The 19,793-nt window shown below is 37.7% G+C and overlaps 1 protein-coding gene across 4 annotated transcripts in view; it reads left to right on the top strand.

Moving 5' to 3' along the window:
- Positions 1-16,000, top strand: part of ZEB1 (zinc finger E-box binding homeobox 1) — a 120,504-nt gene extending 104,504 nt beyond the window's left edge. The window contains exons 5-9 of one of the 4 annotated variants that reach the window (XR_009274404.1): positions 1,568-1,770; positions 6,870-6,975; positions 7,767-9,606; positions 11,003-11,183; positions 13,273-13,509. Coding sequence is in view for 3 of the 4 variants with exons in the window: in XM_058800191.1 (XP_058656174.1) it covers positions 1,568-1,770; positions 6,870-6,975; positions 7,767-9,577; positions 11,003-11,183; positions 13,273-13,826 (2,855 nt within the window). In the remaining variant the exon portion in view is untranslated. Of the gene's footprint in view, positions 1-1,567; positions 1,771-6,869; positions 6,976-7,766; positions 9,607-11,002; positions 11,184-13,272 lie in introns of all 4 variants that reach the window. The other 3 variants (XM_058800191.1, XM_058800183.1, XM_058800200.1) reach the window with 3 other exon arrangements.
- The last annotated feature ends 3,793 nt before the right edge of the window (positions 16,001-19,793 follow it).

The following is a 19,793-nucleotide window of genomic DNA, read 5'->3' as shown; positions in this document are numbered from 1 at the left end:
CTTCTGACATTTCCACTGAGTTGTATTTGTGCTGAAATGGAGTATTCTTTATGTCAGATGAGTTGAATTGTAGATGCTAAAAAGAGAATTGAGAGGAAGTATATTTGGTCTACACATGTGGGAATGGCTTTCTTTTTGGACAACTCAGCTAAACCAGGAAAAGCAGAAATGGATAGAACAACAAAAAAAACCCCAGTGGGTAGAGGTTATTTTGATTGTCACTATAACAAGTATAAAAGAACCTATATGACAGAAAAAGGGATTTTTAGTCATAAGGAAAAGTGATCTGATTGCTTTTCACTGTTGCAAGGTCAGTGGCACATTTAGTGAAAATTAAGTTGGTAAATTCCACACAAACAGAATGAATTGCTACTTCATAGAACATATTACCAATCTGTGGTGATAACTGCTGGAAGAGGTCATGAAGGTAAATAATTCAGAAGTACTTTCTAAAGTACTGGTTCATTTAATGAGCATTAATAATTCTTACAGTTCTGAAACCTAAAATGACAGCGTGTACAAATGTGCCCCTTGTGCGTCAGAGCATAAAATGTTAATCAGAAAAGACCTTCCACCTTTCTCAGGCTCAGCACAGTGCATAGGTGCATCCTTGCAAAATTTCCTTCCTATTTGACTTGAAGCAAGGAAGAGTAGCATGCTCATTGGAGGATATCACACCTATAAATTGGTGTTTTGATCAAATGCAGCAAACCCTACATTTATTTGATCATACCTTTAGTGATAAATTTATAAAGAAGTATTTTATTCAGTCCTTTAAAAATAAATTTTTCAAGGATAGAATGAGTTGCTATGTGGAGGGCTAAACTGGTAAGAAGGGATGGAGCTAAAAGCTAAAGCTTCATAAATGGTATCTTCTTGAAATAGACATGTGAAATTAATTTTTACCTTCAGTCTGGTTTCACTTTACCCTGTGTTAATACAGAAGTACTTTATGAAAGCCAGCAAAATAGATTCCATAGACCACTTTAGACTCATATATATGGCCACACATTTGATCTCTCTACTTTCTGTCCTGCAGACAGTATATCCTACTAACACATATGTATCTGTAAATCATAGAATAGTTTGGATTGGACAGGACTTTTAAAGGTCATCTAGGTCCTACCCCCCTGAAATGAGCTGGGACATCATCAGCTTTATCATGTTGCTCAGAACTCTCTCCAAGATGGTCTTAAATATTTCCAGGAACGGGACATTTGCCACCCCTCTAGCCAACCTGTTGAAGTATTTTACCACCCTTATCATGAAAAATTTCTTCTTTATACCTAGTCTCCATCTACTCTATTTTGGTTTAAAACCATTTCTCCTTGTCCTGTCAGCATATTGTGCTGACTCTCTCCAAGGTACATTGGGGCAATAGTGTGGGAGGTTGCATAATACCTGTGGAAAAAATTTAAATTGTCACGTGTCTTTTTCTAAAAAAATGGAGCTTCCAGCAGCTGCATGTTCTCTTACAGTAATAGGTGCAAATGTAAAGCCTGTTTGTTGCAGGTAGTAAGTTTGGAACTCGTTTATTTAAGCGTGGTGCATTGTGTGCCCTGTGCAGGAACTCCTGACGCGTTTTCCCAGCTGCTCACGTGCCCGTACTGCGACCGGGGGTACAAACGCTTCACCTCTCTGAAGGAACACATCAAATACCGCCATGAAAAGAACGAGGATAACTTCAGCTGCTCCTTGTGCAGCTACACCTTTGCGTACAGAACGCAGCTCGACCGCCACATGACATCACACAAATCAGGAAGAGACCCAGTAAGTGGCATTTGGAGCATGGTTATTGTCCTCTGCAGCAACGCTGTGGTTTGTTATGTGGGCAGAAAGGTGCAGAGTGGGTAAACTGTTCACAGCAGATCATCTGTGTGCTCATGGTCCAGGCCCAGAGAACGCACTCAAGCTTACTGCTCAAGTCAGGCTTTTTCTGTAGTTGTCAAAGGTTGAGATCTCAATTTCTGTTTTCATTCATCCAGGCACTAGAGTTGTTTTCAGAAGTGCCTTATTACATTTATAGGTAATTTGTTGGTTTTTTCTGTTCATTGGCTACCATTGCATAAAAATTATGACTTAAATCTAATTTCAAGCCTTTAATGAAACATTTCCTTTTTTTTTTCATAAGTCCTGTTTGAATAATTCATTATTTACTGTAGCATTTTGCCCTTAAAAAACAAACCATTGTGTTGCTTGAACTGTGAGGTACAGTTTTTAAATGCAATTCATGCTGTAAGACAATATCCAAATAATTAGTGTTTAAATTATGGTGTTAAATGTGTGAAATATGATGTTAAGCACTAAATGAAGCAACAGAAAAGGCTAAAGATGTTATGAGCTTGTTTTCTCTGGTTGATGGGCTGACCTGAGGGCATGGGTCCCTGGAATGTCTTCCATGAGTTAACCATCTGATCATAACCATCAGAAGATCCTGAGTCTCTGTTCTCCCATCCCTCTTTTTCTTTTCTTTCTTTATCCCCACAATGTCCCATCATCCATTCCCAGCACATCCTTATCAGAGGCACTCTGAGGCTCAGGAACCAGCTGAAACAGTCAGGAATTTTCCAGAGGAAAAAACAAACAGATTTTCCACCACCAAGTTGAAGAGGCTAGGAGATGTTTCCTTCAGAGGACAGACTGGAAAGATTCATACCCTCCAGAAATGAAATAGGAGACAAATATAACAGAAAAATTAAAAACTGAATGTAAAAGTAAAAGTACTTCCAACTTTTCTGGTAGCACCAAACCACAGGCTGTAGCCCAGAGTAAAGGAGGATGCTTTGCTCAAGGAAACCAGAGTAAAGGAGATGCTTTTTTACACATTGGCTGTTAACCTCCATTCTACAAAGTATCACCAAGTCCAACAATTTAACAGGGTTAAAAATTTATGATACATTTTTGTACACAAGTGTTCACATTCACAGGTCAATTAAATTGGTACAAAAAGTATCAACCGTCCTGCTGCAAGGATTTTATTGTCTCACAAGCTTTGGAATAACCTCACCAGCATATTCTGGTTTGGCAGTTCTTTTTTACTCAAATGTGCTTCCCATGAGCAATTAATTTCTGTTTCGCTTCCTTTTTGGCTTGGCTTGCACTTTAAAAGTTACTTTCATCTTACATACATCTTATATTTCTAGCTATAAAATCTATGAATGCTATTTATATAATGCTTTTCTTGTGGGCTACCACATTTGTTTTCAGTCTTTTCAGTTACAAGCCTAAAACCATAAGAATAAAGTAGTTGGGGGAGATAGAAGCCATACTTGCATGCAGTTTGAATGAAAAAATAAAAAATACCAAGTGAGTAAATACTCAGAAGAATTGCTAAAAAGGGGAGCTTAAACTGTATTCCCACAAAAATATTTTAATGGATTTATACTTTTGAAGGCACAATTGTATTTGGTTAATGTTGTTTCTATGGAGTATCTGGAACTCAGTATTACACCCATGAAAGTGTGTTCTGTTCTCTCAAGCCATAGCCAGAATTAAAACTACAATGGTTTAGATACTTGGTAAATGTGACATACTTGTTTGTTTATATTATTATTGCAGAGTTGTCATGTCTTCAAAATTGGCTGCATATATGTGATTACATCATTTGAGTAATGGAAAATTTTGTCATTAGTGAAGTATAGACCTCCTGGCTGTGGATCTTAAACAGCTGCATGTTTAAAACTTGATGTCTTACTGTTAAAGAGCTTCACCTGACCATAGATTATTTGGATAACTTTGTTAGCTGGAAACGTCCATCATGTGACAATCTTGAAATTGTTCTTTGCAAAGAAGCAATGAGCAAAGATAAAATCTATCTTAGTGAAGGCAGTGGAAGGGGTACCTGCACACTGGGCCTCCTTCTGAGCCAGGGGAAGGTATGCAAAACTTTACTCCTGCTCCAGCAGAGAGCTGAGAGCCATCCTGCACCATCTTCTTCTTCCCTCCCTCCCTCCTCCCTCTGCTCCTCACGGCACCCTTGGCTGCTTCCACAGGGAAAAACTAACAGTTGGTAGGAGGGGATGCTGTGTGTGTCATCTGCCTTCACATGTGAAGCGTCAAAAGGGATGTTGAAGTGTGAAAAAGTACTTCTTATATTTGTTTTCATTTTTTTTCTCATCAATTTATGAAGCACCTGTAGGTAGATTTTCAGAATTTCACAGTGTTGTGCACACTGCTGAGAAATGGCAGTTCTTGGAAACATTATTTGTGAAAAAACCCGTGATATACCTGTAATTTCTGTCTGCCAAATAACTTTGGAGGATTCTCATTAATTATTTTTGTTCTCTGGTGTGAGAAGGGTGGGTTTCTGTCCTAAGCACCATAAACATTTGGTGCAGGGATGTATTAGTTAGGGATGTTATTAGGCTAGTTACAGACCTTAATGCTGGCGTTTCTTCTTTCAGTTCTTCAAGGAGTGCAGAAGAATATTCTTTGAATGTTGCAGTTAATTCTTTAATGATCAGATATTTCTTTAATGAGCAATTATGTACTGTGTATTAGAAATATATCACATATCTCAGGCACAAGCTAACAATGCTGAGATGGGGAAAACCACTTGAATCTGAGAAAAGAAGGTGAAAGTATTACAGGTGGTACTTTGGAGAAGTGTTGTGATTTCTCAGTTACATTTAAACAAGCTCCTTCAAAGTAATTCTAAACAGTATTACGAGAGACAGCAAGAAAACTGAACAGAGAGTTACAAATATAAGAAGCTAAGGCAAAATTTCCAAATTAAGATTTGGAAACACTACCTAGCAGAAAGCTTAAAGCACCTCACAGCTATGACTGGGAAAACAGGAAAACTCATTAACATTTTGATAAGTGGACTATGGACTTCCATGCCTTAGAAATAAAACATTTGATTTTAAAGACTGGAGGAGAAACATTTCTGACAGATTGAATACATGCCCTGATACTTCGTATGAATATTTATGTAGTCCAGGACCTGCAGTAACTGTGTATATCCTGAGTTCTGTTAGCTTGTATAATTCAAGACAAACAGTGGTAACTGATTCTCAGCAGGCTTAAGTAAATCCTGACACGGTCTTCTAGACTCATTGCAGTTGGATCATTTGAAGTGAAATGCAGTGAGTCAGCCACAGTCTTCTAGAACATCATCTTCAAGGGACTTAGTTAAACAGAGCTGAAAAGCCATGTGAACTAGCAAAAGACAGCTGACAAACCTGCTGGATTTGTCCAAACCTGGGAATGAGGGTCTGGTGCTAATTGGGATAAACTCACTGGAGACCTCACTGCAGAGCCCAGGAGGTGAGAAAGCAGCTCATCCTGAGCAGGGTGGGAGCAGGATCTGCTGAGAGGCAAAATCTGCAGCTTAACCAACTGCTTCTCCCAGGGGAGCTGTTGGATTAGAGTATGTGGAAGTAATTTAGATGATCTTATTTCAATTTGTCTTCTCTTAAAGGGGGACAGGGAGTAGAACGGGAAGGGTTGATAATTTGGACAGCATATGTCATAGCAGAGAGTTCAGACTTTCATCCAGCAATCTGCACAGCCACAGGTTCTTCAGATCTGCAGGCATGTCTCACAGCAGGGTCACCATCCTGTGTTTTATCTATCCCTGCTTCTCCAGCACAGTTCTCAGCCCCAGTTGTCATGTCTGTGCTCAGGAAGAGCCCTAGCACCCAGTGAGCATCTGCTCCCAGTGCTGCCAAGCACAGCAGGCCAGGCCAGGGGTTCCCCCCATGCTTTCACACCAGAGGCAGCTGATCCACACCTGCTGTTGGTGCTGGGCAGCCTGTTTGTCCCAGGAGTCCATGAACAGCTCTGTTCACGAATTTATGAAAATCCTTGTCCCAGTTACTAAAAATCCGCAGTGCATTCCAATAATGGTAGAGTATCTTTTTGCCTAATGAGCTCTATTTAAAAAGGAGCTCCTGGGCTTTTCTAATATACAAGTTGTTTGAACAGAAAAATTCCTAGTTCCTCTGTTTTATGTTGGTAATTAGGCTGTTTCAACTTTAAAAGTGCATGTAACTTTTGTCCTTAAAAATACACATTCATAGATTTATACAGTTTGTGGTAAAATTACAAATCTTGAATGTATGTGTCATGTATATATTACAGATATTTACATGTCTGTCTTAGCTTTTGCTTCTTTTTAAACTGGTATAGCAATAAAGACAAAAACAATTTAGAATTTAACAATAATTGCTCTCACAAGGCAAAATCTAACAAAAATAATCACAAAGCTTCAGTGCAAATGGTGAAGAGGTTTGGTGTTTTGTACTTAGGAAACCCTTCCATATTTTTATTTGTTTTGGTTTAGTTTCTCACATTTATTTTGCAAATTAATTGTGACCAAGAATACCTTTATTGTCACTAAGCTACCTTCTCTTGAGCAGTCCTGTGGCATCATTATATAGAGGGATCCAAGGCCAACAGTAAGCCCTGGAAGCATGTAAATGGAAAAATCAAGTCAACCGATTAAAGTTTAAACAGGTTTCTATAGACTTTAATGTTTTTCTATCCTGCATGAAATATTCTGTGGGTAGTGGGCTTGGGGTTTTTCCGTGATGGTTTTGCTTTCACAAGTAGAACTAGCATTCATCCTGGAACTTCCTACTAACATGTCAGTGTAAACTTCACCTGAATTTAGGAGAAGGGGCAACTATATTTTGCATTTGTTTTGTTTCTTTCTCTTTACTGTATCAGATTTATTCAGAAGAAATGTGTGCCTCCATTTGTACCTGATTTCTAATTTGTTTCCTTTTTCCATACCACCTTCAGTCTCTTACAATTATGGTTGATTCTTTTGGGTTTGTATGGCTTTTTCTATGATGCAATGTGAAAATAGAAGGTGTTTCTGCAAGCTGCTGTCCTGTACAATAATTAAGACTTCTTTCTTACAGAGACATGTGACGCAGTCCAGCGGTAATCGAAAATTCAAGTGCACTGAATGTGGAAAAGCTTTTAAATATAAACATCACCTAAAGGAGCACCTACGAATCCACAGTGGTAAATAAATCAAGCTTTGAATTGAGTACTAATGTTGCCATTTCTGCTCTTTATAACTTTGTTGTAATAGCAAAGTTATAAAGTTTAAAATACTATTGTTTTCCTTATATTTTCCCTCTGGAAGACCGCAAGCACTGACTGCAGCCTTCAGGTCTCTGCGGGGAATATGTAGAAAAAGTCAAGAGGATTTACTGTTGCAACTTAATCTCTTACAATTAAGGAAAATTTGACTTGTCACTGAAGAAATGGGGACATCTTTCTTGTCCTTTGCACTTGTCTGTTTTTCTTCAATGTTTGCAGATCATTCAGCGTGTTACAAGCCTTGCTAGAGAATTTTAATTGATAATAATCAGGACATAAGAACTGAGTGTTCCTCCTGTGGCTGTAATTGACATCATTCCAGATTAGTCATACCAAAGTAGACTCAGGACACAATTTATTGGATAAGTTATAAGAAATCTTATATAAGAAGTTAGAAGTTAGTGGTGGTACTACTTTAATGAAGTTCAATGAAATCTGTAATTGTCAAATAGAGAAATACTGGAACACATGATTATGTGGGCTCCATTCTGTATCTAGTGGATCACAAACGTATTAAAGGAGCCTTGGCTCAGAGCTATACTCTTACTGTTCAATTCACTAGATAAGACTTTTTTTTTCCCCTAGGACTCTTTGAGAGGTCATTATGATGTATTTGTTCTGGTAATTATTGTTTAATGAAGTTGCACTATAACCTGGTTAACTGTTGCATATGCCTTTTCTCTTTTCTTTTTTATTTTTCTTCTGTTTAGGAGAGAAGCCATATGAGTGCCCAAACTGCAAGAAACGTTTTTCCCATTCTGGTTCATACAGTTCACACATAAGCAGTAAGAAGTGTATTGGTTTGATGCCCGTGAATGGTCGAGCCCGGTCAGGGCTCAAGATGTCTCAGTGCTCCTCCCCTTCCCTTTCTGCATCACCAGGTAGCCCAGCAAGACCACAGATACGACAAAAGATAGAAAATAAACCCTTGCAAGAGCAGCTCCCTCTTAACCAAATTAAAACTGAACCTGTGGATTATGAATTCAAGCCCATAGTGGTTGCTTCAGGAATTAATTGTTCAAACCCTTTGCAAAATGGGGTTTTTAGTGGTGGTAGCCCATTGCAGGCAACCAGTTCTCCTCAGGGTGTGGTGCAAGCTGTTGTTCTACCAACAGTAGGTCTGGTGTCTCCCATAAGCATCAATTTAAGTGACATTCAAAATGTACTAAAAGTGGCAGTGGATGGTAATGTAATAAGGCAAGTACTGGAAAACAATCATGCTAATCTTGCATCCAAAGAACAAGAAACAATCAACAATGCATCTATACAACAAGCTGGCCATTCCCTCATTTCAGCTATCAGTCTTCCTTTGGTTGACCAAGATGGGACAACCAAAATTATCATCAACTACAGCTTGGAGCAGCCAAGTCAACTTCAGGTTGTTCCACAAAATCTAAAAAAAGAAAACTCTGTTCCTACAAATAGTTGCAAAAATGAAAAATTACCACAAGATCTCACAGTGAAGTCTGAGAAAGATAAGAACTTTGAAGGAGAGACCAACGATAGCACTTGTCTTCTTTGTGATGACTGTCCAGGAGATCTTAATGCACTTCAAGAATTAAAGCACTATGAAACAAAAAGCCCTCCACAGCTTCCCCAGCCCAGTGGAGCAGAAGCTGAGAAACCCGAGTCCCCTGTCCCATCAGAAACCGGGGAGAACAACTTGTCTCCTGGTCAGCCACCTTTAAAGAACCTTCTGTCGCTCCTAAAAGCCTATTATGCATTAAATGCACAACCAAGTGCAGAAGAGCTTTCAAAAATAGCAGATTCTGTAAACCTACCACTGGATGTGGTAAAAAAGTGGTTTGAAAAAATGCAAGCTGGACAGATTTCTGTGCAGTCTTCTGGACCATCTTCTCCTGAACAAGTTAAATTAAGCAGCCCCACAGACAACGATGATCAAGCAGCAACTTCAAATGTGAGCGAACCCCAGAACGGCACAAGTAACTCACAAAATCCTGGCAGTACAACGAAATCTCAGACTTTACCAGGGGCTTCAACTCTGAATGGTTCACACAGTAGCACGCCATCTGCATCACCACTAAACCTTTCTTCATCAAGAAATTCACAGGGTTACACGTACACGGCAGAGGGTGTACAAGAAGAGCCACAAATAGAACCTCTTGACCTTTCGCTACCAAAGCAACATGGAGAACTGTTGGAAAGATCTACCATAACTAGTGTTTACCAGAACAGTGTTTATTCTGTCCAAGAAGAACCTTTGAACTTAACTTGTGCAAAAAAAGAACCACAAAAGGACAACAGTGTTACAGACTCTGATCCTATTGTAAATGTAATCCCACCAAGTGCCAATCCCATAAATATTGCTATACCTACAGTCACTGCCCAGTTACCTACAATTGTTGCCATTGCTGACCAGAACAGTGTTCCCTGCTTGAGAGCTCTCGCTGCCAATAAGCAAACCATTTTGATTCCACAGGTGGCTTACACATACTCTACTACAGTTAGTCCTGCAGTTCATGAGACACCACCAAAACAGATCCAAGCCAATGGAAATCAGGTACTTCGGTCCCCATATTCCTACATGATGTACGTATGATGTATTCAATCTGTACCTCTGCTGAACTAACAGAAAGCTATCAAGGTGAACTAAATAAAAATATAAATACAAGCTATCAGGCTTATTTGACTTGATTGTAAATAGGTAATAGATATTACTGTTGTGCCCTCTGCAAAGCTAGTTAGCTCAGGCAGCTTGAGTCCAGACTAATGGAAACTGTTGTGCATGAACAGCTCAGTTATTCCCCATATTTAATCTTCTAGGACATTAGTGCTCACTATTCTAAAGACCATCTAATGCTCCTGATCAAAAAGCAAAATAAAGACATGGCTTTTGTCTTTTGCTGGCTCTGCATCTCCTCTTTCCCCATATTCAGAAAATAAACTCCTTGGAACTTTTGGTTACTCCTTTTGTGCTGCTCTGCTTCCTTGGTTTGCAGAGTAGCTGAATTCATCCGACACTGTAATGTCACTTTAAACAAAATGCAGATATAGTCTCAACTGAAAGTCAGGGAGATATTTATCTTCATCTGCCATTCCTGTATCCTGGCTTGTTCCTCCCTGGGTACATCCAGATGGGATCTAATTGGGGTCAGTCCTCCTGACAATCACCTGTGAACATTAAGGTAGGGACAGGGCAGAACAGGCAAGTGGCTGAGTGTTTCTACTTAAATCTTGGAAATTGGTGGTCTAGCATTTTATTCAGGCTTCTGTATTGCCAGAGACTGAGGAGCCTTGAAGAGTTACAAGGCTGCTTGTATTAAAAGTTTGAGGGTAACATGTACATGTTGCTGATGTCAGCAGAAAATACTGTGCTTTTACAGGGAAGCTTTAGCACTTAAACTGCTTAGAAATACACAGCAGTTATATTTTTGAAAATATTTACTAATGAAAGTCCTTGAACGCCCCTAAATTTTGGGTTAAATAGTATTTGTGGTAGTTTCATGAGGAAGATGGTAGTGAAATATGCAAATGTGAATGGTAATTTAAATAGCTTTTCTGTGAAAACTTCAGCAAAAACAGTCTTTTAACTTCATAAAATCTCAGAGGCAAAAGGTAGGTGACCAGCATTAGCTGAAAAATGCAGTTGGGTGACAAATTTGCTCTTCCCACTTACTGAAGTGCTTTACAGGTCTGTAATATTGCATTTATTTTATGGGCCCTAAAGTGCAGAGTGCCAACATAGCTTAGACCTGGCCAACAGTCATATTTGGATGTGATTAAAACCAGTCCCAGTGAGGAAATCTGCATCTGGATGGTGGCAGGGACTGCAAAGCAGAACAACGCAGTAAAGGAGTTTTCTTTGACTGTGGAAGTCTAAACAATTTTGTTTGGCTATTTATGGAATTGATTGGGAATAGAAGCTTCAGTTCATGTGAGTGACTTCTTTTATTGGAGTTAACCTATTTTTGTAATTTTTCTGAAGGATGAAAGGCAAGACACTAGCTCAGAAGGAATATCCAATTTAGAAGATCAAAATGATTCTGATTCAACACCCCCAAAGAAAAAAATGAGAAAGACAGAAAATGGGATGTATGCATGTGATTTATGTGACAAAATATTCCAGAAGAGCAGCTCGTTATTGAGACATAAGTATGAACACACAGGTATGTACCAGGAAAGACTTTTCTGATCCTTATTTCTTTGGTAACAGGTAACTGATAATCTCAACTGGAACCCAGTTCTCAGGCGGTGTAGGGAAGTGTAGCAGTCCTTACTGCCTGTGCTAAGCTTTCTTTAGAAACACCTGGTTTTGTATATTTGTTTGACAGAACAGCAATTCTGTCTTTCTTTAAATTTGTTAAACCTAAACCCTAAATAGAAAAAGGGGAGTTCTTGCATCTGGCTTGTGGATAATCATCTGTGAGCTACAGCCTATAAATGAGGATATATTACCTCTAATTTACCTTGCCTGGTTATAAATTTTGAAAAAATTAAAAATAAAAGCTGAGGGAAAAAGGATCGTGTGTGTATTTGATACTGTGCATGAAAAACAGTGTGCATATCTGGCATGAAGGATTTTCCAACTGGGCTACATTTATAATGCCCTGAAGTTAACAGCTTCAGCTATTCATTAGACATAGAATCTAACTGCTAATGAACACCCTTTTGGCTTTGATTTTTATTTTTAATTCTCAGAGTTGTTCCTTTTGGCTCAGGTTCTGGTATCTTTAGGATATTTTTAATACCTCTTTCTCTCTTATTTCTTCTGTGATGTCTTAAAGTAAGAATTGGGGTTTTTTTTACTGATTATGTGCCAAATATATATTGGGTTTTGTATTATATATTGCCAAACATGTATTGGGTTTTGTATTATTGCTGGCTCTGTTATCTTCTCTTTCCCCATATCCATAAAATAAACTCTTTAGAACTTCTGTCTGCTCCCTTCATGCTGCTCTACTTTCTTGCTTGACAGAGTAGCTGAATTATTATATTAATTATATTTCTGCATGTTAACCTTTTAGTTTTATATCACATATAAAATTAAAAACATTACAAATTCTTTTGTCTTGATCAATTTTCTCAAGTTGTATTCATTAAGGGTATCTTATTTCATACCTATCCTGTCCTGAGACTCTCTTAACTCTTCCTTTTCCTAGCAGAATTGTCCTTCCTCTACCAGTTTTAACTTCAATGTAACATTCAAAATCATAGAATCATTTAGATTGGAAAAGGCCTTTAAGATCATTGACTCCAGCCATTAACCCAGCACTGCCAAGTCCACTGGTAAACCCTGTCCCAGATGTGCCACATCTGCTTGTCTTTTAAGTACCTCCAGGGATGGTGACTCAGCCACTTCCCTGGGCAGCCAGTGCTTCACAACCCTTTTGGTGAAGAAACTTTTCCTAATTTCCAATCTAAACTTCCCCTGGCACAACTTGAGGCCATTTCCTCTTGTCCTATCACTTCTTTCTTGGGAAGAGAGACCAATATCTGCCTTGTTGCTTGTTTGGCATGAGATGACATGGATGTGCTGGTCACAGGTGTAGTGTGACCAGAAACCTGATGTCTTACTATCTTTGTCTTTTATGTCTGAGCTAAGACTGCAAAGTCATTTTGTGTAACAATTTTAAATGTCAAAATCAAAATAACACTGCTAGGCTCCTGATACATTTATAAGAAACTCTAAAAACAAGACAGTAGCTGGAAAACAGCAGAAACACACTGAGTGAAACAGATTTTTTTTCATGTCAATGCATGCGTAGTCAGCAAGTTTTGTACATAAAGCATTCAGCCTAGACTTTAGAATGATTTTCCTTTTACTTGTATCATGGAAGGACTTCATACACCAAAACTAATGTAAAAGCTTAGGTAATTTTGAATTGCCATCAATATAGAAAAGTTTAAATGGTTTCAATTGAAAATAATTTATGCAAAAAAAATGTCTCATTTTCTAATTTATATTTGCACTTTTTGGTGCTAAAAGTCATATATGAGAATCTCTTTATGAGATTATGGGTTTTCCTAAAAAACTTAGAAATTACTGTAGCGATTGTGACAATGTACCCTTGCACCTTCAGCCTTTGGGCTCAGGAAAGAGACTCAGGCTGATAATGCATGGAGTAGAACATCTTGTTATATAAAATTTAATCAATGCTAATAAGTTCACCAACAGCATTTTACAGTGAAAACAGCAGTGTACAATTTTAACACTTCTGCTACAAGATGCCCAACTGCTTGTGCTTTATTTTACAGGTAAAAGACCTCACGAGTGTGGAATCTGTACGAAAGCATTTAAACACAAACACCATTTGATCGAACACATGCGACTGCATTCTGGGGAAAAGCCCTACCAATGTGACAAGTGTGGAAAGAGGTTTTCCCACTCGGGCTCTTACTCTCAGCACATGAACCATCGCTATTCCTACTGCAAAAGGGAGCCCGAGGAGCGCGACAGCGCCGAGCCCGAGGAGCTGGGCCCCGAGGCGCTGAGCAGCGAGCACGCCCTGCCCAGGGCGTCCCCCTCACAGATCGACTCCGATGAGAGGGAGAGCCTGACCAGGGAGGAGGAGGAATTCAGTGAAAAAGAGGAAGAGGAAGAGGAAGAAAAAGACATAGAGGGACTTCAGGAAGAAAAAGAATGTAGGGAACTACAAGAAGTAGGGGATGCAGAAGAAGTAGCAGCAGTAGAAGAGGAAGAAGGGAAAACTGAAGGTGACAAGAATGATGAAGTTGTAAATCAAGCAAGCAATGCAGAACCAGAAGTTATACAAAATAATGGGCAGGTGTCAGAAGAAAATAATGAATAAAGCTTACATGTTAGGTTTTTTCTATAAGGAAAAAAAATTGGTAATGAAGTTCCTTCTATATTATACATGCTTTTCATGGAAACGCAGTAGCCTGCATACTGTGATTTCTGTTCACTACTGTGTAAAAAAATATATATATAAAAAAAATGAAAAGAAAAAAAAAAGAAATCCAGGTGTGCCTGAACCTCAAACTTAGTAATTTTTCACACAGTTTTCAAAGTTAGGAACAAGTTTATAACATGAAGCAGATTAGAAAAATACAGTGACTCTGGAAGCAAAGATTTACCAGGTTGTAGGAAACCTGGTTATTAGACAAGCATCTGGCATTGTTTGTTTTATCAGTATTAATTTTCATTCTTAAGTTGATTAATTTTTAAACTGTACAATTGGGAGAGATTTATATGAATTTTTTTTTTACGGTAAAACATTTCCTAAATCCGCTTCAGTATTTTCTTATGTTTTACAATGTGAGAACTTCTGCACTACAAAATTCCCTTTTGCAGAGACGTGTAATGCAGTTGCAAACAGTGCTTGGCTACCTTTGTAAATTCAACCTAGAAGGTAGCAGTTTATGACATTAGATGTTGTAGTAGAGCATATTATCATTTAAAGTGTATTGTTAGCCTTAAGGAAGAAGATGATAGAAGAAATGAAGTTTCTTACTCATGTGGTTAAAAATGTAGTTGAGAAGATTGTCGTTGAGTTCTGATTGCAGGGACTAACAGTGTTAATACTGGTAAGGACAGGAAAGTTGTCAAAAACAGTGTTTGTAATTGTGTTTTGAGTATGTAGTAATGATATGAAGGATTTGATATGAAGCTTTGTATCTCCTTTGGCCTTATGCAAGACCTATGTGCTGTAAGTGCCATTTATCAGTATTACAAAGGCTCTAAGCAGCCTTTATCCAATGTGTGGCCTACAATAACTAGCATTTGTTGATTTGTATCAAACTTCTAAACTATTCATGGGGAAAAAACACTCAGCCATCAGAGAAGTAAGAACACTGGTATATTTCATTATTTAATTATTTGGTGGTATTTTGGGTTAATACCTGACTTGCAGAATTTCTCTACAATAATTACAAGGGAAATTTTCTAATCTGCTTTATTGCTTTATTGGTTTACTTTAATTTCAGACACATACATGACATGTTATCTGGCTCATAAGTATTTTCAAATGTTAGTTATTATGGACCCCATTTATTAACAATGTTAGCTGATTTTTACCTATCAGTATTATTTTATTTCTTTTAGTTTATAGATCTGTGCAACATTTTGTACTGTATGTCTTCAAACCTGGCAGTATTAATACCCTTCTTACTGACATATGTACCTTTTTAGTTTTAGAAAACTTTTATATTTATGTGTCTTATTTTTATATTTCTTTATTTATTACACAGTGTAGTGTATAATACTGTAGTTTGTATTAATACAATAATATATTTTAGTATGAAAATTTGGAAAGTTGATAAGATTTAAAGTAGAGATGCAATCGGTTCTCTTGCATTGAGATTTGATTTAACAGTGTTATGTTAACATTTATACTTGCCTTGGACTGTAGAACAGAAGAATTAAAATGGGAATGTATTAATTTTACAATTGCAATCAATTCATTTTACCTTTACCCAGTTTTTAATATAAAGCTCTTAAATTTTGAAATTCACTGTGTGACTAATAGCATGATGCTCTGCAGTTTTATTAAGAGATTAGTCTAACCATAAAACTCTCATTTCCTTAGTAAGCCAAATTAGAATAATCTTATAAAACAGTGTTGGGAACAATGTTTAACATTTTTGTGCCAATTTGTTCCTGTATTCATGTATGTATGTTACAAATCTGAAACTTCATTTTTAAGTTCCTTGTTACATCATGGTCATTTTCTAGTTTTTTACCAGACTCCCCATCTCACAATAAAATGCGTCAACAAGTCTGACTTACTGTCATTATTCTGGTAATGTAGAAAGTGCATTTAGATTATTTCTGTGAGAAGTTACTGAGACACAGCCCCTGCTTCAGTGGCAGTCCTGGGTTTCAGTGGTACATAAGGAGCATGGAAGTGAAAGAGGGGTTTGAACTGTGTGCAGGCACAGGGATTGCTACATTAGTGCATTGATTTACCAGTGTCAGGAAAACAACTGAGTTTTCCAAATGAACCATGTGCATTGTTCTTTTGGGTCTTTTTATTTTGCTGTACCTATCTAATGTACTGTTCAATGCTATTTTTCAATAAGACTACTTTTAAATGAAATAAGTCTACAACTGTTTTCTTGACTTAGCAATAAGTTGTCCATGGAAAGGCTGATGTATCTTTTGCTGTTGAACTTCACAAAGATACAATGCCAACATTGCAGATATATCATTTCAGTAATGTAAGTATAAAGGCTTGAAAATTTTAATATATATGCATGATTACAATGTTTTGCCGTTCAAGCAAAGTTTACAGACTGTTCTTTAAGCAAAGTTCTCTTCTTTAATGATACCTAAAATGGAATTTCTGTTATTAATATGGGGGCAGGGAGTTCATGAACATCATGTAAGATACTTTATATTCACATACCTAAGTTTTGAGTATTTCTCAATCTTATTATCTCAGTATTAATGCATACAGAGGATTTCTCCCATATAGTAATAATTTTACTTCCTGTGCATCTTGCTGTACAGTGTATTAATACTGCACTTTTAGTAAACGTCTACCTTCATAGCATCATTGAGCTAAATATGTGAAAGCTGTTTTGAAGAAATTAACCGTTTATGCTGCATTAATTATATTGTCTCGTAATTATTATCATAACAGAGTTAATCAGGTGGTTCAGAATTTCTCCCAGGTAGAACTATCTCTACTCTCTTTTAGGTAATGAAACTCACTTTCTTGAAACTATTTTAAGATTTTCATATTTTTCATATTCTGAGATGTTTGTGGTAATAAACCCAGTGAGACATTTGCTGAAATGGGAAAATTTTATTGTCTTTAGTAGCAGAACAGAGAATTTTGGTAAACCTAAGGTTTCTCATGTAAGTGACAGCTGAATATAGAAGGCCAGTAATTTGGATAGAAAGTAAAGTCCAAGCAACTTTTACTCAGGATATGTCATTGTTTTAGGGGAGAGAATTTATATTCATTACTTACACTATGTTATTAACATTTTTATCTTCAAAATAGATTGGTGCACTGAGTTTTGCATCTGTCAAGCTCAGCAATGTCTTTGGTGTTTGTGACTTTGTAATATCATCTGTTACATGTGTGAAAAACACAGAAATTGTGGTGTGTCTTCATTTAGTTGAGCAAGCTCATGTGGAAGCCAGAGGTGCTTAGAGGATGTAGGCACCATTCCCAGCGCCAGCAGTGAGATTCCAGCAGTGAGGAAGCTCTGTGTGTGTGGAGGTGCCTGGGCAGCTGTGACCGAGTCCAGGCCCCAGGGGAGCAGCAGCAGCCCAGCTGAGGCCATGTGGGTTTTGTGATTTTATGACCTCTCTCTAAATTAATGGCAAAGCAGTTTCAAGGACAGTAAGTTTCTCACATAAAAAAAAAAAGCCTTTGGTTCTGTCCCTTAGAGATAAATGAAAGTTGGGAAAGAGCAGTGAACATGAGCTGTGTAGTTTTAATGAAACTCCACTGTGCTGTGACTTGTTCTTGAGTCACAAGATGAAAAGTCCATCATCTGCCCTGTGTGCCCAAGCTGATGTCTGTGCTTGCTTCTTCCTCAGGCACCATGCATCCCTCATCCTGGCACAGCACTCAGGGAGCAGGCTGGGAGAAAGAAAAGTGTCCTTGGATTTCAGCATGGGACAACCCTGCTGTGCCTGGGGCACTGGTTTTATTTCTGCTACTGACCAGTCTCCAGAATATAATGAACCACCACCTCAAAATCAGTTGTAGCAGCAAAATTGTGACAGTTGTATGTCCTCTTTAATCAAATTGTATGAGAATGGGGAAAATGTTACAGAATAACTATAGGAACATTGTTACAGAAGTAAATACTAAGTTTTGGCCCTGGGATGGGAAATACCCTTAGGAGGTCCTGATCTAATAGGAAATGAAAGAGGGACTTAAAGCTACAGAGAAAACTTCAGGGAGGCAAAACAGAATTCATTGAAGAGACATTGAGGAAGAGAACCTGTTCCTTCTCTTTCAGTAATACTCATATGGCATCCTAGTGGTGATTTTGGTGGCATTCCCAAATTCTCCATAGCCACATTGCTGTCTAGTTGCTGTTTTTCTGGAGCAGCCAATTCATGTGTGTAATCAATAGCACGGCAATAGTCAGCAAAGTTGTATGGTGAGCTTGAAAGTTTTTTTTACAAATTGTATTGAATTCCATATAGATTAATGGATGCTAGAAAAATAAATGAAAAAGTTTTGTTACTTTGCCTAATCTTGGAATTGCAATGTGCTTCAGTAAATACCTTAAATTTTAGTAGAATAATGCACTATGGCATATCAACACAGAACATAACATATTTACCCTAAAAGGCAGTGTTGTTCAGACTCAGTAAAAATTGCTTCAACTGCCAGCAAGTGTTGTACTCACACTCTTGAGGGAAATTATTCTAATGCAATTATTGCTGGTAAACCCAAAGTCTGTACAAGCAGCACTTTGCCCATGTTTGTGCTGGCAAAGTGTGCCTGGGATGGCGGTGGCCACCAGACTGAGTGGCAATTTGAAAGCAAAGCTATTTCCAAGATAAAAAATATGACTCTACTAAAAGCTCAGTTTTTGCCACAGCAAAATGCTACTCTGGGGCTTTTATCATCAAAGCAATGAAAGATCGGGACATGACACTCCAAACCAACATAGAAGTCTATAAGGGAGAAATGAAAATACTTCTTAGGGTGCAGAAGACCATTAGAGATGAAGGTAATGGTGTGAGGATGAGAAAAGTCCATTTTGGTCCTGGAGGCTGTAGTGAAGAAAGGTGATGGAAGAGGAGAGAGAAAAGAGCTTAATCTGCACTGTGCTGGGCACTTCTTCAAAGTGGATTCTTTCTAATTTATTTATTACCAAGATGTGAGTCTGCACACAATTCTCTGCTTAGATAGAGGTTTTGATGTGTGTTTTGCAGTTCACAATCTGCTTTAAAAAGTACTTTTTTTATCTTTCCCTGGCAGAATAGCTTGTTTAATTGTTTCTACAATAATCTCTAAATTTCATCTGGGAAATTCAATATTAGAGTATCTTTCAAGTCTATGCTTTGTCATTTATTGTTCATATTTTTCTTGAACAGTTGTTATAATGATATTTGCACAATCTGATTATCACTAAAAAAAAAACCACACAAAAGAATGTGATGAACCAAATTAACGCTCAAAAGTGATCAAAAATTTACTACTTTTGTTTTATCCCTCTGCTCTTTCATGGCCTCTGGTTGCTAATCTGTCACACAGTCCTCTTATTTGTGTGTATCATGCCTATCATACACATTGTATCTATGTTGTCTCTAGGGAGAACAATATATTGTTATATATTCACTGCTTCACAAAAAGTAATCTGCTTTTTAAAAACTGATTAAAAATAAACCTGTTGTTTGGACTAAACATGAAATGTGCTGATGAAAGGAGCACTTTTCTGGCAGTTTGTCCTAGTAGCTTGCCAAATATGAAAGTCTTGTAGTATTAACCTAAAATGAGGTAAAGTTCTCTCAGGCCTTACCTCTACACTGACAGACTCCCCAAAGGATCTTTAAAAATTATGAGAACAGTGGCAAGTAATCTTTAGAATACATATTTGAGAATGCCATTATGGTCTTTCCTTTTGTTTTCTAGTGAGCCTCAAGTCCTCTGATTCTGCCTTTAGATTTTGACATTTCTGTATTGGGGTCTGCCCTTGGGTTTTGCTTCTCATTGTGTAAACTAGGCTTTGTGTAATGATCACAAGATTTACATTCTGTGTTAATTCAGGAATAAAGGGGATAAATTATTAAATGCAAAAAAAACCTGAAGCATGCCTACACTAACTTTGTGTCATTCCTG

This window comes from Ammospiza caudacuta, chromosome 1 (genome assembly GCF_027887145.1).
Source record: "Ammospiza caudacuta isolate bAmmCau1 chromosome 1, bAmmCau1.pri, whole genome shotgun sequence".
Lineage (NCBI taxonomy): Eukaryota > Metazoa > Chordata > Aves > Passeriformes > Passerellidae > Ammospiza > Ammospiza caudacuta.
The sequence above is the reverse complement of the archived record's forward strand: the minus strand, read 5'-3'. Positions and strand labels throughout refer to the sequence as shown.